This window comes from Misgurnus anguillicaudatus, chromosome 5 (genome assembly GCF_027580225.2).
Source record: "Misgurnus anguillicaudatus chromosome 5, ASM2758022v2, whole genome shotgun sequence".
NCBI lineage: Eukaryota > Metazoa > Chordata > Actinopteri > Cypriniformes > Cobitidae > Misgurnus > Misgurnus anguillicaudatus.
Genome location: NC_073341.2, coordinates 27902903 through 27925665, shown reverse-complemented (window position 1 = coordinate 27925665; position 22763 = coordinate 27902903). Strand labels below are relative to the sequence as shown.

The 22763-nt window shown below is 37.5% G+C and overlaps 1 protein-coding gene across 1 annotated transcript in view; it reads right to left on the bottom strand.

Annotated features, from left to right (window-relative positions):
- nphp4 (nephronophthisis 4) overlaps positions 1-22763 on the bottom strand; it is a 186137-nt gene that overhangs the window by 107270 nt on the left and 56104 nt on the right. The window contains exons 5-6 of the mRNA XM_073867390.1: positions 9194-9387; positions 3639-3753 (exon numbers count right to left, since the gene is read on the bottom strand). Coding sequence (XP_073723491.1) covers positions 3639-3753; positions 9194-9387 — 309 coding nt within the window. The remainder of the gene's footprint in view (positions 1-3638; positions 3754-9193; positions 9388-22763) is intronic.

The window sequence follows — 22763 nt, the reverse complement described above, 5'->3', positions numbered from 1 at the left end:
CCTCAACTCAGATGAATTAATACATACCCATCTTTTTTCAATGCGTGCACTTAATCTTTGTACAGCGCCTCATGAATGTGTTAGCATTTAGCCTAGCCCCATTCATTCCTATGGCTCCAAACAGGGATGAATTTAGAAGCCACCAAACACTTCCATGTTTTCCTTATTTAAAGACATTAGTAGTAACAAGAGTAAGTATGGTGGCACAAAATAAAACTTTTGTTTGGAGCCATAGGAATGAATGGGGCTAGGCTAAATGCTAACACATTCAAGAAGCGCTGTACAAAGATGTGCATGCATTGAAAAAAGATAGGTATGTATTAATTCATCAGAGTTGAGGTAAGAACATAGTAAAATATTGAAAAACGGTGGTGTTTTCCTTTAAGCCAAGCAAGGTCACATTAAATTCTGACTTTTCACAAGACATTTACGCATCTGGTAGACGCTTTTATCAAAAGCGACTTTTGCATTCTTTTTAATAAGGATCAGTCCCCATCCAATGTAACTGCATGGAAAAGGCCAATTAAAATCGTTCAAAATCGTCTCTTTTTGTGTTCACAGCACAAGAAAATCATGCGGGTTTGAAACGACACAAGAGTGAGTAAATGATAAACTGTTCCTTTAATTGGTGAAAATTACACCATCGATCACCAACAGCATTCATCCTATCGAGCACAACGACAATTCCACCCACACGTGTAATTGGCTGAATCTCTCATGACTTAACTAAGGCCATGAGTGTTTTTGAAACACTCCGTGTTGCCTGGCAGAGAACAGCAAGCACCCTAGAGGCGGATTCGATTTCAGACTCTGAGACTCTGTGTGTGCTAAGACTGCTCTAGATAGACCAAAGAGACACATTTGTGTCATTTCATTAGATGGGGCTAATCCTGAGGGTGTTAAGACTGAACCAGGGCTCTGAGCACAGGATAGGGGTCCTGGCGGATGAAAGGATTGGATGCCTTTGTGCCTGCCGCCTGAAACCTGATCTTCACTTTTTTCTATCTTCACCTCCTTCTCAATCTTTTTCCCCAACATGTTTATTTACTGAGCCTGTCTGGTCAAGGATGGCTGTTTAATTTCCTCAGGGAGAGGCAATGAGGGACATGGCAATACTCGAGAGAGGCAGGTGGAGTGGGACGGAGATAAAGAGCGAGAGAGAAACTGTGACAGTGTGACAGAGTTATCTCAGATTCGCTCACAATTAAACAGAGTTCTGTAGAGAAAAGTCTTTCTTTTTCCCCGAGGACTCTGTGCTACAGTAGAAGGTTTTTTTAACAGAGGTTACATTACCATCCATTAACCTGCCGGTCTCCGGTATACTGAACCGTTTGATCTGCAGGTAATAGCAGAAATCAAGAGCAGAAGATATTTAATTTCATACATTGTAAAGTTAAAGATGAACAATGGAAATATTTTCCTTGTTGAAACGGTCATTTGGTATTTCTAAAAGGGATCAAAAGCATTTGGCTGATTATGTTTGAACTCAATGTCATTGTATGTGGTACAAACCACTCTACAGCATTTACTGACTATATGTTTTTCTACCTTAATTTACAACAAAGTCAGCCAATGTTCGAAAATGCACTTCCAAAACTTACTTAGTGACTGTGATTTTGCCAAATAAGATAAGATTCTGGACTTACATCAATGTTAGTTCTGGAACCAAATTCCCACAAGGATACACTGCAAAAAAGTACTTTTTTTACTTTGAAATTTTCTCTTATTTTCAGTACGAATATCTAAAAATTCTTAAATTAACCCTTTCCTGACACGCCTTTTTTTTAAGTTCCCTGCCAGCATTTTTTTGTGATTTTCACAAATGTTTCAAAAAAAAGCCTTCCAAGATGTTTTCTTCAATAAATACATAAACATACAATATATTAAATGAAAGAACAGACCCTCTGCTTTCAAACAAACAAATAAACAAGAAAAAAAAGGTTTCATCCTATCTTCATTTGTTCTCTTTTTATCTCCTCTCAAATATGGCTAGGTTTCTTTTAAAATACCAGATTTTGAGCAAAGAGCTGAAATAATAGATATTTTTGTAAATAACTTTTGTTACCGGGGGTTCACACCAGCTTTTCGCACGTAGTTGGACGCGTGAACATTTTGAGTTTACTCGCTTCATTCTGAAATTCTAGTTATTTGAGACATTCACGCGGAAATTCGCGTCATGGGAGGGGTTTCTGCGTCTCTACTCGCTTTCTGCAATCACATCACTACTAGAGCAAGCTCCTGATTGGTTAACGCGACACGTTTTTCCAGCAAAGTTTAGAGAAAAGCGTCTACACCGTCGCGCTAAATGCCTCATTCGCACCGCGAGACCTTTTAGATGTACATAAACGCGTCTTTACATTGACTCGACATTGAAATCACTCGCGCTTGACGCCTCTACCATGACTGGTGTGAACTCAGCATTAGAAATCAGATTCAGAACGATGATGAAACATACACTTAGTTTTCTATGTTTTATTAAATTAGTTGATGCTTCAGTTTTTTATAAGTTGGGTAGAAGCGCCACCTAGTGGATAATAGCGGAATTATAGATTCATCAGGAAAGCGTCATTGGGAAACATTTTCTCTTATTTGACGAAATAACTCGTCAATGGCGGGGAAAGATTTAAAATTGAGCAAAACAACTTAAGAAAATAAGTCTAGTTTTTAGACAAAAAAAACCATAAAATTTAAGAGAATTTGCCAGTTGGGTATGAAAAAAATATTGCACAAGACTTTTTAAAGATGTAAAATAAATCTTTGGTGTCTCCAGAGTACGTATGTGAAGCTCTAGCTTAAAATGCCATATAGATAATTTAAGATAACATGTTAAAATTGTGACTTTGTAGGTGTGAGCAAAAATGGGGGGGAGCCTATTTTTTCACATGCTTGCAGAGAATGGTTTACCAAAACCAAGTTACTGGGTTGTTCTTTTACATGTTTTCTAGATTAATAGAAGCCCTGGGGACCCAATTATAACAACAACAACAAAATCAACCAGCCTGACCTCAATGTATAGGAACTGATATTGTGGGTTTAGGGTAGAATCACATGTATGTTCGACACCTCAACTGAGATCCAGGCCTAAGGTACATTCCTAGTGACAACAGATGTCATGGGCAGGATTCTGAAACTATATGCTATATTTCAAAGTATGCTGGTCAATCAAAGTCATTTTCTTCCCACATATTTCCTTCCCACACAGCTGCTTTAGTGATGCGTGGCTGCAGACTGCATGTAAATATACTGTTTGTAAATAGCCCTCCTTAAAATTGTGAATCCAAGCTATAATCTAATTGTGGGATTTGAAGCATCAAAATTTAATTTCAGTCATTGATTTCACATTAATTTCAAACTTTTGCATGATCTTACTCAGTCAATATTAAAGATATCAAGGTTATATTTTCACAGACTGTTCTTTACATTATGTAGGATGATTTTTTTTACAAAACAATAATTCACAAGAAATGACTTCAGATGGGTTTTCAGGCAGGGTAACAATTGTGTCATAACAAGAACAATTCTAAAAGATGTGTGCTTAAATTGAAATAAAAATCACTGGAAGCACAATTAAAATGGTATATATTCCATTTATGGACACTCATTCGAGTGAAAGGTTTTGAAAGATGATTTGGTCTCACCTGCCCGTCTCCAGCCATTGGACAAGAGAAAACATATTGGAGCTGGAAGACGATGCTGAAAGCAGAATGCCTCATCATCTTCAGCTCCACACTGCCACGAAGAGACAGTCTATCACTGCAGGAGGGAGAAAAGAGTACGAGATCAGTCAAACATCAGAGACAACAACTTAATACATTAAGCTCAGCATGGAAGGTTGTGTAATGGCCCTACACACCCACACAGACCCAGAAAGACTTATGACATTCATTAACTGCCATCCCAGTTAACAGTTTTATGAGATTTGGAACGCTTAGTGTCTATCTCACAAATGTCAACTACATGCAAACACGTTTTCTGACTTTTAACACAGACACCTGGTTTTACGCTTACATTTGTTGTTGTTTCTCTAAAAGACAGTTCACGTTAACTTGAAAACCCCTTTATAATGATGCCACATTAACTTGATGAATGAGGTTTGTAAACTTGTATAGCACTATACAAAAGAACAGTACATCTGTGGCAATTTAGCAGGACTGCTAAAATGTTTTGTTATTGGCCTTGCCTTAAAGCAACACTATGTAGTTTCCAAGTAAAAATGACTTACAGCTCCCCCATGTGGTTGAAAAGCACAACAGTGCCTGGTATCAGACACTCTTCTGCAGGCAGGGGGAGGGGCGTGGGTGTGTTTCCTACCCTCAACCGCCACTTTTAGAGTGTGCTTGTAGCAGCTAGGAGGCTGCTCAGGTTGCAGCAACAGTACAATTTGTCCAGTTAAAAGTTGTTCTATCACTGAAATAATTTTAGACACATTATTTAAAGGTTAAAAAACTACATAGTGTTGCCTTAAAGGGGCCATGTCACAATATTTTTTTAAGATGTCAAATAAATCTTTGGTGTCCCCAGAGCACATATATGAAGTTTTAGCTCAAAATACCATATAGATCATTTATTATAACATGTTATAATTGACACTTTGTAGGTGTGAGCAAAAATGTGGCGTTTTGGGTGTGTCCTTTAAAATGCAAATTAGCTGATGAAATTCATAAGAGCTCCTTATGACATCGTAAGGAGGGCCAAATTTCAATGACTTAATTTTTCACGTGCTTGCAGAGAACCATTTACCAAAATTAAGTTACTGGTTGATCTTTTTCACATTTTCGAAGTTGATAGAAGCACTGGGAACCCAATTATAGCACTTAAACATGGAAAAGTCAACTTTTGAATCCAGTGGTTATTGTTCCAATATTTACATTTACCAGCATTTACATTTTATGTTCTAAATTCAGCAAGATTATGCACTCATCATGTATATACAGTCTTTAAATCTTTAAAGGACCCTTTTGCAGTAAAAAAATTCAAACATTAAGTTCACAAATATAAACATCTGCTTTTCTATACAACAAGTTCACAATAAAAGACATTTATAGTTCACATATTTAAAACATCTAATTTTCTTTAAAAAAAAAAGAAGAAAGAAGAAGAAAGTTGTTAAAAGTGTCAAAATGAGTCAAAAAAGTTTGAACAGTGTTACTACATGCTAAAACGAAGGTGTTAACATTCCAAACACAGGATTTCTGTCAAACACTCATTTGCATCATTATCCACGAGTTTTCACACAATCACACTCGCGCTCGATGCCGTCATCGCGACAGTGTCGGGTTGGGCATGTGAAGAAGAAGTTTTTAGTGCTAACGTCTCTATAATTACACCCAATTTCTCTCTCTCTCTCTCTTATAAAGGGCAGAGTGTGATGCTCCACTCTCATAGACACCTAATTTCTCTCATTGGGTAATTATAGACCTCGTTCTCTCGCAGTGCATAACAGTGCTTGTGACTAGTTCTCAGAGTTCTCACATGGCAGTGACTCTGTGGTGATATGAATCGTTTTACGTAGCAGACGAAGTGAAACAGACATCAATGATCAAACCTTCATTTCTCATCAAATTTCCCATTTTTGTACTGATATAAATAGGATGCAACAACAAAGAGACATTCCTTAGACCCTAGATGCACATAACAAAGTCATTCTGTATGACTTGTTGTCCTGTTAGAATTACGGATTTAATTAAACACAAGAGTAAAAACTCAAGAGGCCTTTGTTTAAAAATTAGAACTGATCTTAAAATACTTTCTGCAAAAGAACCTCCGGAGAAAAGATGTGTAAATCACGCAGAATCCATATTTGATAAAGAGCGTGTTAAATAAGAGATAGAGATGATGAAAAGGAAGGAGATGAGGGCACGAGTAAGCACCAGGGACGAGAGCTAAAATCAGAGGAACAAGACAGATGGGGCATTAGGTTATACGTGGTATACTGTAAAGTTCCTTGTTGTACAAAAATTATTACGTTTAATCAATTTGAAATTTAAATTTATTTCAACTAGTAAGGAGTTTTATAAAATATAAAAATACAGTTAAAAATAATTTAAGGTAATTCAACTTTATTTTTTATCATTTATAGCAACAGCAGGATAGTTAAGAAAGTTGAAATGAGGTGTAAATTCAAGCCGATTTAACTTAAAATTTTAAGTTCAACAGGGATTTTTTTTACAGTGTAGGATTATGGAACTTTCTGACAGTGGAGTATTCATATTAAAGGAGGAGTTCACCCGAGAAATTTTAATTTTTCGTCTAAATGCTTATCCCTCATTAATTCCCAATCTATATGATTTTTCTTTCATTCTAACACAAAAACAACAAAAACGCTGAGCAGTTTCTGGCTAATTTCATTCACGATTTTGCTGCACCCACTCACAAAAATGAAGTTTAAATATATTTACTGTATAAAATGTACAAAATATCTTCATGAAACATGATATTATTAAATAATATAACTCATTTTTTGCAGAAAAATGGCAGACCCATTTTGACCCATGCAATGTATTTTTGACTTTTTCTACAAATATCCCCATGTGAGTTACGACAGGTTTTGTGGTCCATTTTTGTAAGAAAAAAAAAATCTAGAGCTTTGACTAGTGTTTATCTGTGCATGTACTATTTAAACTTGAAACTTCAAGACGTGCTTGGTTACAAGACAACACATGAGAATCAAACAGGTATCGGTGTCATAAGTTTTCGGTGTCACAGTTCCCATCCACCTACCATATTTTCCGGACTATAAGCCGCACCGGAGTATAAGCCACATCATTCAAAAATGCGTCATTAAGACGAAATAACATATAAAAGTCGCAGTGGACTATACGTTGTGTTTATTTAGAAAATTATTATACAAAATCCAAGCCGAGGAACAGACATTTAATTTGGAAAGGCAAGTTATTCAACTAAACAATAGCAGACAGAACAGCAGGCTGAATAGATGTCTGTACGTTAAAGTAATATTATCAGTTATTTTAAACGCTAAACCATAGCAAACAGAACCTACCTGGAAGGTTGAATAGGCTAAATTAACCGAACAAACCAACTAGCGAAGTTCGCATACTCGACATTCCGCATCACTGAATCGATTGAATTACAAAAATACAGGAGCAGCATATAGTGGAAGTTATGAAAAAAGCGGCTTATAGTCCGAAAAAAATGATCGTTTTTATGCAAATTTTGGGATATTGCATAAAAACAATGCCAAGATTAATTTAAAAAATGTGCTCGTAAATATGTCTTATGCGATAAGAAATCAATAATAGATACACTTTAACCAAATAAATCCCTAGTTTCATATAAAAAAAGGGACGATCTTGTTGCACGGCATCTGAAACACTGTTTTGGACTTGGATCTTAACTCTTTCCATGCCAGCATTTTTTATGATTTTCACAAAAGTTGAATGCCTTCCAGAACATGTTCTTCTTTAAATACAGTACTGTGCAAAAGTCTTAGGCCACCACCACCTTGTTGTTTTAGAAGATTTAATGTCCATCCATATTTATTTTTCAATCTATTTAATTAAGAAACAGAAAATGCAGGAAATATGTACAAAATATACACATTTTCAGGACTAAATGTCTTCTTTAGGCATCGTCGGTGTTCGGTTTGCCCTCTCTAGGCACTAAACACATCTTGAGCGTTTTTGAGGAGAATGAAGTAAAAAGAATAATTCCTTTAAAGCAACACCAAAGAGTTTTTTACCTTAAAATAATGTGTCCAAAAAAGTTTCAGTCGTTCATCCACTCGAAACAGGGTGAACGGCACTTTCACATTCGCTTTGCAGCCCTGTATCGGCCAAAGCCGCACTAAAGAAGTTTCCAACCGTCGGGTCGCGGTCCTGTAGTTCGAGTGAAAGCTACAAAAACTTGCTTTACGGCAGAACTACAATCCAATCAAAGCCAGCTATGCTGCAGTATTTACGACAGTGGTAATGGACAATTACACTTCTAACCTGTAGGGGGAGCAAAGAGCAAAAACTCTTTAGTGTTGCTTTAAAATTAGAAATTAGGATTTAATTTTATTAAGGTTTAAGAGCAACTACTACTACTTAAGTGAAAGGGGAGTTTACTCTAAAAACTTGGGGAAAAAAACAGTTTACATTTTTTACAGCTTTTAATACTATATACACATTTTCTGTATTTTCTGGGTGTATTCTATTAAAGAGACAATTGAGAAACAATTTATATATGATCACTATAACATTGCAAAAAAAACAAATGTAATTGTGTCATGGTGGCCTAAGACTTTTGTACAGTACTGCATATAAACATACAATATTTCAAATAAAAGAACAGACCCTCTGCTTTCAAACAGAAAAAACAGTTTCTTCATACCCTCATTTGTTCTCTTTTTATCACCTTTTAAATGTGGGTAGGTTTCTTCAAAAATACAAAATTTTGAGAGAAAAAGGCTGAGATAATTAAATTTTTCCAGGACTTTTGAGATCAGATTCAGAGCGATGATCAAAACATAAACAGAGTTTTTCCTGTTTGCCCTAAAGGGTTGCTTTCTGGTTTTATAAGTTCGGTAAGGGCACCTCCTGGTGGATAACAATGGAAATACGTATTGCTGGAAAACTTGTCATTGGCAGGCACGCATTTTCTCTTCGTCAATGGTGAGGAAAGAGTTAAAATGAATAGGCAATGTCTGTCGTCTAAAACTACCTTCAAGAACTTGAAGTACCCTCAAGTCTTACTTGACTGCATTCTCAAACATGAGGAATTTACCTTCGAAAGCATGAAATCATTTATTATACACAAAAAAAGGATTGTATACAGTGACTTCACCTGCTTTTCTTACTGATATTAAGAGCCAGTTTAGTAGGAAGTGATGATTTTGTTCTCTTTTACTCACTGGATGGAAACGCTGTTTTATTCGCAAATGATTTATGCAATATTCCAATAAGTTTAACAGACAACCTTGGATGGAAACAGTTAATGATGCCTAGCTAGCAAGCTTGAATAGGCACATGTACAGATAAGATCTGAAATCTAAAAAAAAACATTTTTATTGCGCTTTTTTAATTTTCTTTTTTTGGGTAAATTATTTCTTTAACGGCATACACACAAGGATAGAGTTGATTATCAGAATTGTTAGAAATATAGATACCTGGGTAAAAGAAAATCTGACAGTAAATGCAACATTCCTCAGTTTTATTATTATTATTTTTTTTAGGCAGCTGAACGAAGCACTCACTTGATTTTTTCCATGGAGGTCTGTCTGATGCTGTCACCTGCGCCGGCTCCACGGGCCCCAGCAGCTCCGCTCCCCACGGCCTCACGCTCAAGCACCAACACCTGGGGCTTCTCCACCCAACCCCAGCCATTATGGACCCCAACCAGCAGCCTGCGCTCCTGCACCACAACCGAGCGAACTTCTGCACCCCTGTACTGATCACACACATACACACGTGATGGGAATTAAAAACCTGTTCTGATCCGGACATTCACACTATATTACAGGAACATGTATTTGTACACGTGAGAAGAATTGCATGTGTGCTCTGCCAGAGGAAGTGCTGTGTTTGGCAGGCCTTGTTAACGTTTAATCCTCAGTGGAGATATGGGAAGGGAACATGTGGATTGTGTCTGAAAGCCATACAGTTCTGACTCCTTTGTGAGGAGAAAGTGAGAGGGGCATGTAAGCTCTATTGATCCTTCCTCTCTCCGGATTGAATCTGAATGGCGTTTCTCTGGTAAGTGGAGAGCGTAGCACTCGGAGGAAAAAAAATACAGGGAACGAAACGGACTGATTTACTAAAGTGGTGTACTGGAAACCGGAGAAAGTCTCGATAGACATGTTGGGATTTGTTTTATTTTCACTATTTTAACTGCTTATTCAATGCGGCGATGTGCACCAATCAGGCAGAATGCGATAAAGCGATGTGCACTAAGCCATTCTGTTGGCAGCTTGCAATCTATTTTTGTCACGTTGTGCTGGATATATCTCTGCCTGCAGTAGGATCTCGCTGGTCCAAAATCCTATTTCACATAACTGCATTTTAAACATCAGAATCTAGGTGCTGTATAGTGTTGTATTTTTATTCTAAAACTATAAGTTACCGTATGAGTCATTTGTAACTGGGGAAGGTAAAGTAGTTAAACTACTTTAAAGTTACCCTTTAATAAAGTAATTTTAAGTAACTCTAAACCAAGCTGCTCTACAAGCTACTAATAAAATCAACTAGCTGCACTGAACCTATTGGCGCTTATATATTTTTTTTAGACAAAGGTCCCTTTGGTATCTCATTTAGCGTCACTTTTTGATGTGCAACTTCCCCCTTCAGCATATATTTTTTTGACATGCAGGTTACTTTCAGTTATTTGGGGGTGATTCTCGCGAAATTATACTTATGAGGTGTCATGAAACATTTTGATAAAAAAGTAAATGCAAAGTAAGAGTTTCAAAATAAGAACTAGTTACAAACATCTCTTCATGTAATATTTTACACATGATTTCAAATGACATCATACAAGCCAAATTTGTTATTTTTTCCACATTTAAAAGGAAAATTTTCATTACCGCAACACGTGTCTATGAGTGTATTTTGGTTCTTTGACATGAAAATATTTATAATTAAAAAAATTAAAAAAATAAAAAGCTTCAGTGCATGTTATACTATAAACATTTACAGTAAAGAAACATGTGATATTTGGTGATCATTTGTAAATGTAGAGACAATAATAAGGAATATAAATGTGTCCAAGACCAATTTTCTCACTCATCCTCCGCAATAATTTGTAATCCTTGTTTAAGCCCTCAAGGAAATAACATTTTCAAAAAAAAAATTGAAGGGACATAATTGACTGTGACACTCAAGATGGCTACCAGTTTACCAGATCTTATTTTTTCTCTCTAGATAAAAGTTGAAATTTTGTTTGTTATAGTACCTAGACTTTTTAGTTCACATTACCAAAACATAAGTTTGTAAATGCATATATTTAATGTAATATCATGTTGCGGTAATGATAATTTTTGATAATGATAATCTAAAAAAATGTAAATAATTCTATAAGAAATATTAAAAAAAATTAATCCTCTAAAAATAATGGTTATAGTAAATTCAGACCTTAATCTTATGTGTGCAAAAAAGCCTTCAAGGGCTTTTTAAAAAATCTGATGCTGGACACCTTCTAAATCTGGATTTCATGAGAATCACCCTTATGTGTTGAATAAAGACGTCATTACAAGTAGAAATCATTTTAGATTTTAACTTTAACCCTTAAACTCTGCGGACCCACCAGCGTTTCCAAAACTGCATCTTCAAAAATGTGTTAAAGAGGTTGTGGAGCACAAGTTTTCTGTAAAATTTTATCAATTTACTCCACAGTATGTGGGCAGATGACTCTTTTAAATTCAGGCATGCCCAATTCTGCAAAAATGATACTGCAGAGTAAAAGTAGATGTAACTGCTTAAAGGGTGAATTTTAAATCGGTTATTTTTCCTGAACGGATGCCCATAGTTTCCCATTGACAGCAATGGCATTCCTAGACTTTTATCCTTCATAGTGACGTGGAAGGAATGTAAAAATGTTTCATTTTTTAACGCCTTTTTACATTTCAATTTTCTGTTATTCTGAAGTCATATTATAATATTTGGCAAGGTGGTCCTTCTTATGTTTTTAAACAATCATTGGTGGGCCATAAGTTGCAAAAGGTCTAGAACCCCTGCTTTAAATTACTGCACTTAAAAATGCAAAAAAAAGGTCTTTAGCAGAAGTTGTCAGTGTCCCCAGACAGTAAAACGCTATCCCTTCCCATCACATATCAAAACATCGTGGCTATCCATTCCCCCAACCTCAAGAAAGTTTCTGCGGACGCTAAATATTGGGGTGTAACTCAGAGTCTACCTCTTAGCCAGCAGCTGTCTCGGTTAGTCAATGTCCAGACATGTTTACAATAACTCATCAATTAAACGCCAGCCCGCTGCCATTTTCTGAGGGCTACCCGCAGACACCTGGCGTTTGGAAGATGCATCGGTTCCGAGACGATGTGGCAGGAGCAGTCAGATGTTATTAATTGCAACATTATAGAGGATCTGTAAAAGAAAGTATAAGACTAACAGCTCTTCTTTTCTGCTTGTCCTCAGGGTGAGAGTCGAATCTATCTGCTCAGGCCTCCCACTCATCGCTCCTCCAATTAGCATATCAATTGTGCGGCATGTTTTATATGCAGGACCAGAAGAGGCGGCCCGCGTGTATCCCGCTTTACACCGTGAATCATCATCCACTAGTGCAGTCGCCATGAGAGCGCCTCTAAATCCTTTCTATAAGTGGACCTAATGCAGTTTCGTGTCGAGTTCGGCTTAATAGGTCAGATGTGTGCATTTTTATAAGCGCGATGGGTTCTTGGTGTGTTGTGGATGTGCACGAGTACTGGTTGATAACTAGTGGGGTATTTTATTTCAGTGCCTTTGAGTCTTTACTGAATAACGCTGTATGAATAAATAATGTCTTGTAACACATTATTTTGTGTAGAAATGTAAAGTTATAACCAAAGGCCTTACGTTCCACAGAATTACAAATATTGCCCATTGACATCCATATTTATGTTTTTTTTGCAGATGCTTTTATCCAGAATGACTTGCAGTGGATCCATGATATACATTTTTTATCAGTATGTGTCCTCGGGGGGATCGAATCCATAACCTTTGCATTCCTAATGCAATGCTCCACCAGTTGAGCTACAGGACCACCTACAGTATTGCCCCCCATAATAACCCTGTGAGACACAGTAATTTTCTATGCTTTCTATAACCTTCATTTTGGTGTCAAATCACTTGTGGGTGACATGAAAATCTCTGTTTCTGAGGACCAATTAACTGGAGAGTATTTTGAAACATTGTAGTGTAACAGGCATAAAAAACCAATGCGTTGCGTAGAGGACACAGCGCTCCGTAGAGACTGTGTATTCAGCAATTATTTATTTCATGCCTGTTTTCATGAACAAAAGCGTTTTCAGTCGAGGGAGATAATTAAGCAATTAAATCACAAAGTGATGTGCCTGTTGTCAGCAAATACCTGTAATACAAAACACTCAGGTGACACGGGCCAATGTTGCATTTGAGTACATGATCGCTAAAACAGCTCAAAGACTCTGCAGACAGATAGAGACAGAGCGCAGTTATGCAAATTTGAAAACCACGCCCACCGGGGGGGAACGCAATCCAACCGTCTCCATTGACTTTGTATTGCGGGGGGAGCGCCTCCTTGTCATTTCTGGATTATAACAAAAAACTGAATAATGCCTAAAAGCTGCTGTGTGACAATATGTACAGCTAACAAGCCAAAGAACCCAGAAATAAGTTTTTATAAGCTGTCGAGCCGTAAAACCCAGATTTTAAGGAGAATAAAGTGGATTGCCGACTACGTTTCCCCCTAGTAGACGCAGTTCTACTAATAGAAGTACTATGAAAAGTTGCCTGTTTCCATTTTTGTGTCTTTAAATGCTCGTTTTTTAAAGGCGACAGCTTATAAAAACTTATTTACAGATTAAACTTAAAAACAGAATAATACCTAAAAGCTGCTGTGTGACAAGGTGTACATCTAACAAGCCAAAAAAAAAAAAAAAAAACGTTCTTATAAGCTGTCGACTTCAAAAAAACAAGCGTTTAAAGACACAGAAATGGAAACAGGCAACTTTTCATAGTACTCCTATTAGTAAAACTGCGTCCAATAGGGGGAAACGTAGTCGGCGATTTAAGGTGAAAACCACTAACCACGTTTAAGGTGAAAAGCGCGTGTTTTCGCAGCAAACGTGCAACAAATACCAACTTCCTATCGCGTCTTTGCATTGACTTTGTATGTAATCTACTCGGGCAAATCGCTGAACTCGCGTTTGGTGTGTATGCCCCATTAGATGTCTCTAATAAAGTGAAACAAACCTGTGTGTGTGTGTGTGTGTGTGTGTGTGTGTGTGTGTGTCGCTGCCATATCACTTGCCAATGTTTTAGACAATGACACAACATGTGTCAAAAGCAGCGTATACACCAGCTCACTGCAACATTTTACCATTATAATGATGTGTAATTAGCACAATAAGCTTTGACATTTAATCCAACAACTCTCTTCACTTAAAGCCAAGTATAGAGTATTTACTGCATTCGAAGTGACAGACGGATAGAAAGCACAGAAATAGATGGGAATGATAAAAGGAAAGAGATAAGTATGGAAAACAAGCCTGTCTGTAGCTTATCTTTACATATCGGCTACAAAAACATCTCATTTCTTTTTCAAACTCCTCTGTTTTCCTCACTCTCTCCTTCTCATCTGCTCTCTCTGCTGTCACAGATTTCACTTCCTGTGCCCAAAATATGAATATTTTAGAGCTAAGAAGCTTAAAGGGAACAATGAAATGGCCTGAAGTTAAATCATACCCCATTTCCAGCATCATGGAGCAGAGAAAGCGAGCAAAAGAGAGAAAGAGAGAGAGAGTTTTCGAAGTGATGAACACCGTGCCTTGTATCTCACAGTAATGACAACGCTCATCCTCTATCAACGGCCTCTGTTTCTCATCTGTGAAATATCTTGACTCTAGGGGTCACGCATCGTCTGGCCCGGCGGGTGCAACAACAGGCCCTCTGACAGATGAGGCCGCTGCTACGGCGACAGGGATAAAGGTATATTAGAGAGAAGTGAACAAATGCACTAGGTTTATATGAAGCTGGAAAAAGTTTATTCCAGCAAACAAACCAAGACTGTCACAGAAATAATGAAAAGTTATAATGGTCGTTTTTATTTTGCATCTATTTGTGCGGCTGTCTCGAACTCATGCATTTCTGTTTGGAGGATCAAGTTTGAAAGAGCTGGCTAAGTCCCTTTGCTCCACGAGTTCTGTATTTATTTCTTATTTGGATTTTAGTTTGCAGGGAATAGACGTGCTCCCATTGGCATCACAAGCAGCGAAATCAGCCTCAAACCAACAAGCCTTTGATGTTTTTTGACGGTGGAATCAGAACAGAGAGCTTACAAATAGAAACAGTCCTGTTTGAACCTTCATAAAAGACTTCAATTCCTTCTAAAAGAGCATCGCTTATTTAACTCGTGCTCGTGTGGGTCGGATCACAATGTTATGCCATGAAATGACAACAGTGTCTTATTTTACCCCTGTCTGGATACTGTCACTTTTTTAAACAAACGCTGTGGCAAATGGAGTTCAAATAAAGACATACTTTTGCAAGCAGCAATTTCACTTTGACAATGTTGACGATTAACTGTCACCAATACAGACAATACCCTAACAAGACCACTAACAAAAGCTATAAAAAAAATGAAAAAATAACGCTGGCTGGCAAATTGATTTTATAGAAATGCCAATGTGCTGAACAGTCTGGTTCAGGCAAGCAATTGGGAAGGTCATTTAAACCAAAATACAGGAATAATGGCAGCAAGCGGAGACAAGCTCTGGTGGGGTGGGGGTCATCATCCCATTCAGACGAAAAGAATTGAAGAGGGCTTTTTTATGAAAAATAAAATTGGTTTTTGAAGGTTATTTCTTTGTAGCCAGCAGCTGAAATGAATAGAGGGTGTCGCTTATATCAGGGGCACATAAAGACAGAAACTTAACTGCAGGTTTAGAGGATTCAACATTTGTATTTATATCCAAGTTGGTTGTTTATTACAAGAGAAAGTGCTTTGTTTTGTCAATTGAGAAGTTTACAGAACCAACTTAAAATCTGTGTAAAGTCATCAGACTTACATTGACATTAAATACTTATATTTAAACAAATACTTACTTACATACTATATTAATAAAATGCATCCACTAAATAAATACTAGTGCAAATAGTTAATATTAAAAATTCAAGGCGAATGTCAAATCTCTTACCCACAAACAACATGCCAAGCTGATGCTAGTCAGACCTTTAAGTTTTTCTAATCGATAATCAATTACATTACTGCGGCAGCAAACTTTACTGAACTAAACTTATAGTGCTGACGGGAGCGATTTACATAACTGACACAAAAGAGATCTTTGGTCAGCAAGTCTTCAATTCTATGAAAATAATATAAGGGTCTTACTGAGCTGGTGACTTTTGTGAGACGACAATGTGGTCAGAAAAACTCAAGGTTAAGGGACAGAACAAAGACAAACTTCCTTCTATCAATTTGAATCTGTATCACGGCTCAACCCACATAATAGACATTTAATGAGTTCATATAACTTGCAATATGCATTGTGATTTACTGACCAATGACTTGCGCCTGGAGGAAAACGGGAAATTATTTCCAGTGACACAATTAATAAGATGCGTGATTGCCTAAAGAACAAGAAGACAATCACGATTTAACCTTCAGTGTGCACCACAAATTAAATTTACAATTACACACAAAAAGATATACATACCATTGGCTCTTTTAAAAAAAGATGTTTTAAAGGGACATTCCACTTTTTACAAAAAAATATGCTCATTTTCCAGCTCCCCTAGAGTTAAACATTTGATTTTTACCATTTTGGAATACATTCAGCCGATCTCCGGGTCCGGCACTTCTAGCATAGCTTAGCACAATCCACCGAATCCGATTAGATCATTAGCATCACGCTAAAAAATAACCAAAGAGTTTCGATATTTTTCCTATTTAAAACTTGACTATTCCGTAGTTACATCGTGACTGACAGAAAATTAAATGTTGTGATTTTCTAGGCAGATATGGCTAGGAACTACTATACTCTCAAACTGGCGTAATAATCAAGTACTTTGCTGCCGTAACATGGCTCCAGGAGGCGCAATGATATTACGCAGTGCCTGAAAATAGTCTCCTGCTATTAAAAACTAACCAAAGAGACTATTTTTGGGCACTGCGTAATATCACTAAGCCTGCTGCAGCCATGTTACAGCAGCAAAGTCCTTGATTATTACGCCAGAATGAGAGTATATAGTTCCTAGTTATATCTGCCTAGAAAATCGCAACTTTTAATTTTCTGTCAGTCTTAGTACGCAATGTCACTACAGAAGAGTCCAAAAATAGAAAAAATATCGAAACTCTTTGGTTATTTTTTAGCGTGATGCTAATGGTCCAATCAGAGTCAATGGACTACGCTAAGCTATGCTAAAAGTGGTACCGCCAGACTGATTGGATCAGCTGAATGGATTCCAAAACTGTAAAAATCAAATGTTTAACTCTGCTGGAAAATGAGCATATTTTCAAAAAAAGTGGAGTCTCCCTTTAAAGTCTGTGTAAATTAAATTTTACACACAAATGTTAACAATGCAAGGCTGAAATACGTTACAGACAATGTGAACTATGAAGTACTGAATTGTGGAGTTTAACCCTTTCACAGTTTTTCACCATTTTTGTGTTCAGGGTTTTTTGTCTGGGCCTGGAGCCACCGAACATGGCCCCGCTTCAACACAATAATAACTAGTGCATTAGCAGTTCTCCCGCTCAATCATGAGCTAGTGAGGGAGCCTCTATATAAGTTGCAGTGGTATTTGAAAGTTAAGGGAGTCGGCAGCTTTCCCAAGAGTGGTTTCAGTGCCGAAGGCAGGCACGCCTCCAGCATGTAAGGGCAGAGAATCCTGCTTCTTTTTAAGATTTGGATAACTTATTTTATTTATTTGGTGGTTTTTATAATTCAAATCTGTCTGGGTGGTTAATAACACATTTTTCCGTGGTGTGACAAACTCTAAATAAAACGTATTTAATGTTAAGACTTATTGATGCACTCTAATGAAGACTTCAGTAATAGTGGTCAGGAAAAGGCCATTTCACCCTTCATAGTTGTGGTCCCTTGCAGATAAATACATTATTTGCATTGGTACCCCTCTGTTTCTGGTACACTTTTGGTTACACAAAAAAATAATCAGGGCAAATGTGTACAATGACATGTGCAATTAGCGCTGTAATAGTGTGATCAGCATGCCATTTCCATTTAATAACTTTCATACCAGGAATTAATGCAGTAGTTGTTAGAAATCACCAAGTTTCCCATTAAACAAACATTATGAGTGTTGATTTGCTCTTTTAAAATTTACAGCCAGGGTGCCATCATGTTGTTAGGTGGGTTACTGGTCTAAGCCCACTAAGCCCTTCCCCAAATCCCAATGACTTCCATAGAACTATCTTTCAATGTCTATGGGAAATTGTTATGCCAAATTTATGATCCAGCAGGCAAAATCACACCACTTTAAAAAGTAATATCACAACTCCCCCCAACAAGCTACACTAGATATCATTTATGTCCCCAGTACATAAACAGTGTGGAGTGATTTACTGTATGCACCATAAATTTAGCACCTAACTTATTACCTAATTTCAAGGCTTGTAAGAGAAGAAACAAATGTGTATAATTAAACGCGGGAATTAAAGTCTACAGTATGTGATATAGGACAGAAATCAGAACCTAATTGTATTTCACAAAAGACGCATAACGTAAAAGCGGCTGAGAAACACAAACAGATTTGTTTAATTAGTAGGGTGATAAAACTAGACTTTATAAACTCATACATCACATCTTAACCATAAGTACCTCTTCATCAGACAAGTGTGAGGGTAAGAAACACAACATGACACAGAATGAATGCGTTGCACATCATAGCGTTGAGCAGAACGTTGCTCACGGCGGACAAACGCAAGAACCTTTTGTTAACGCCGATGCCCTTGCATAAGAAAGCAAGTGAGGTATAATCCATAAACCCGCAGGTTTCAATAAAGTACCACATAGTTGCAATATATTGCAAACAGTGGATCGAATGAGGCTGCGTCTGTTTTCTAATCTTTATATCCGTAATTCTTAACACATTCAGAGGAGCTCCACTCATATCTGTAATGACTTGAGGGTGTTTTGATGATTATGCATCAGAGTTTTTTATTAGATGCTTGCTATGGTTTTCACAAGCTAGGAGCTGAGATTTATAAATGATTTGTATAATTTCAGGCCATGCTTTAGAGTTTAGACATCGTTTTTCAATAAGTATGTACATCTGCGATCAACTTGCATGACTATGATTTTGTGTTTTTGCCAACAAGAGCATCCCAGCGTGCCTTCAGAACAGAAATGAATACAGTTATATATCATATCTCGGGCTTTTAAAGAGATTGTGAGCGTGCGTGTGTGCCCACACTGAGAGATGCTGGCTCACACTGTGATGAGTCACGCAGGATGTGTAACAGCAATATCATTAGCATATTATCCTCATCCTCCCTCATATCTCTCTCTCTCTCTCTCACACACACACACAAACGCACACACAGTTTTCAATTGTTGTAGATGACAAACACCTCTCACTGATGATGCTAATCTGCTAAGAAGCACATAAGCACAGATGTACACAAAATTCACAGGGCAGTTTCCACACGCCAAAATGTTTGGGAACAAAGGTGACAAAGTGCCTCCTACTGCCAACCTCTAACACAGCCAATCAAAAATAACATCCAAAACTGTTTCCCAGAGGCTCTGAAATAGATTTTCCAGAAAATGCTGGACGAGTAGATTTAGGTACTGCTGCGGTGGCGCTCTTACACAACTTATAAAACCCGGAAGTATTCCCTTAGGGCATCCACTTCAAACTCTGTGTATGTTTTAAGGATCACTCTAAATCTGATCTCTATCAAAAGTCCTTCACAAAAATGGAATTGTATCAGCTTTTGCTCAAAATTGTGTATTTTTAAAGAAACCTACCCATATTTGAGAGGTAATAAAAAGATAACAAATGAAGGTAGGATGAAACAGGTTTTTTGTTTGAAAGCAGAGGGTCATGTTCTTTCCTTTATTTAAAGGCACACCGCTGAACTTTTTGGCCACTAGGGGGTGCTAGCGATGTATTTTTCACGTCTAGCGCCCCTAGAGGCCACAAGCGCCACAGCACTGTCGCAAAAGGAAAAGAAGACAACTCTTTAGGTCACAAAGTGTGCCTTCCAGCATGTCATATAAATCTAATTTCATGGGTTTTATTTTTTTAACTCTTTCCCCGCTATTGACGAGTTATCTCGTCAATCTGCAATACTGCTATTATTCACCAGGTGGCGCTCTTCTGCAACTTATAAAAACGAAGTATTGCTTTAGGGCAAACAGCTGTATGTCCGTGTATGTTTTAAAGATCGCTCTGCATCTGATCTCTATCAAAAGTCCTTCACAAAAATTGAATTATCTCAGCTTTTTGCTCAAAATTTGATGTTTTTGATGAAACCTACCCATATTTGAGAGGTGATAAAAACAGAACACATGAAGGTAGGATGAAACTGATTTTTTTGTTTGAAAGCAGAGGGTCTGTTCTTTTATTTCATATATTGTATGTTTATATATTTAAAAAGGAGCATTTTCTGGAAGGCATTAAACTTTTGTGAAAATCATAAGAAATGCTGGCGTTGAAAGAGTTAAACTCAGTTTAACTCAGTAAATTCACGTAAAAAAAAAATTAGTGTTCGGGCGCCAGACAGGACTTATATATGCAAGCAATATAACATTACTTACTAGTCCAAAAGCATGACCGCAAAGTCAGCATCGGTCAAGAACCCCTCCTCCTCCTTTAGTATACGCCAGCGAGCGAACGTTGGCCCAATATTATTGATCCTCGTCCTTCTTTTTATTCTGTCACTCTCCAATTTTCTCTTTCTGGTCTCCTTCGACAAAACCTTTGGTTTCTTTTTCTTAGTTGCTGCTTCGTCCATGACAAAACATCAGGAAAATAAATAGTTGTGCTCTCACGTCCGAATTTGAGGATGTGGAGAAAGTGATGTATGCCATAAAGCAGAATTTTTTAGTGCTTTTTGTGCTTGGGTTACTACCCAAAACCCCAAATTTAAAAGTAGGAGTAAAAGCGATACAGACCCCGTCAGGCTATGGTAGACATGTCATTTAACCTATTTTAAGCCGATGTACCATCCTAAGGGTCTTGAAAATATATTATGAAGGTTAAAAAACTACAAAGTGTCACTTTAATGAAGAACATTTTCTGGAAGGCATTAAACTTTTGTGAAAATCATACAAAATGCTGGCGCTGACTAGCAACTTTTCAAAAAAATGCTAGCAAGGAAAGAGTTAAAATTACAAGTTGTGTTAACATTAATTAATGCACAACGAAGTAACATAAACAACTGTATTGGTGTTGACTAACATTCAAGGTCACATTCTTCCTGATCCCATTTTTCAAACTTTAGTTAGTGTGTAATGTTGCTGTTAGAGCATAAAAAATACCTGCAAAATGATAAAGCTCTGCCAGGCGATATATATTCCCCTTCCAAAGCCTACAGCGAACGAACGGTTTGGACTACAGCCCTCTACTTCCCGATTAAATGACGTCAATAAAAGAGTTTTTGACTAAACTCCATCCACAGGAATATGTCAGTCACCAGCTTTGGCTCAATCGTCTCAGGGCAGGCTAAGCTTAACTGCTGTCGGATCACAACACACAAAACCAGCTACACAAGCAGAACTGAATACGTATTTCTGAAGGAGGGACTTTATAGAACAAGGAAGACATCAGCCTGTTTTTAGGACAGTGAAAACTATACAGATAAGTAAATTGTGTGAAAAATGCCACATTTTTTTTTACACGTGAAAAATGAACACATGTTATATTGCGCACTGTAAACACAATCAAAGCTTTAAAACACAGAAAGAACGAGACCTTTAACAATGATCAATAAATGCTGAAAAACTATATTGCTCATTGTTAGCTAATGCATTTACAAATTGTAAAATGTTATCAAATAGTGTGGAATAATGTTCCAGATAAAAGCTCAAATTGAAGGGGAATTGATACATGAAATAGTTTTTATTGTGCAATGAGGTATCTTTTTACATTGCATTTACTTTACTTGCTTTATGAAATATTACTACAACTATCTTTTGAGAGCGCCACTGCCATTTATTGATTACTGCTCATTGTTAGAAAGCCTTTGCAGATAGTTAATTTATTTGATTAAATTTAGTCTTACTGTGCACAGCAAGATCTTTGGATAACAGACAACTAACTAAACAACTCTTTCTGTAGCCCAAATGGAAAAGCATGGCGATGTCAAGAACATGGCTTCAAATTAAGTGGCGGCTCGTGACTGCTCTTCCGAGGGGCGCAAATTCAATATATGTGTTTGGAGTGTCATGTGTTTTGCTCGGGTTTTCAAAATATGTGTTTGTTGCGTCATGTGAACCATGTGGTCAGTGCCAAATACTGGGCTTTTTGACGGGGTTCGGGTTCGGCCGAATCCTAGATTTTTTTCCACCGAACCCTAGGCTTGTGCTACGCAGGTCGACGTCACGCGGCCGTTAATTACACACATCGGGTGCTGACTTGGAGATGAGCTTTTTCTTTCGGTGAGCCTTAGGGGCTGGACACACCAAAACTTTTAAACACGGCTGAAAACGCCTTGAGGACGGCAAATGCCAGCTGTTTTTCAGCCGAGCGCTTGGTAGCTGTGAGGCTTTTGCTGTGAGCCGGTTGGTTGCTGTGGTAATGTCCCGCCCTCCTCCACTGTAATTTGACGGCCGTGTGAAAACTGAAATTGACGAGCGGAGCTTCTCACTCAAAGTTGAATTTTTGAACTCTCGGCGCTCAGCGCCGGTTTTCAGCGCGGAGCTGCTTGCTTATTGGAAAAACGAGCGTGTCGCAATGCATCGCTTTTATTATGCATAGGCTTATATGGTAATTGTCAAAATAGTTTTTCCAACTTGTCATCCTGGCATAATGTACAGTTAAAATTAAATAAAATGAAAAATACACTGCTGTGGACGTTGTTTACTTCATTAATGTGTTTTACTGTGTTAATGGAATAAGGATGCGAGTAGGATTCGGTATTCGGTATTCAGTTTCGATTCGAATCTTAAA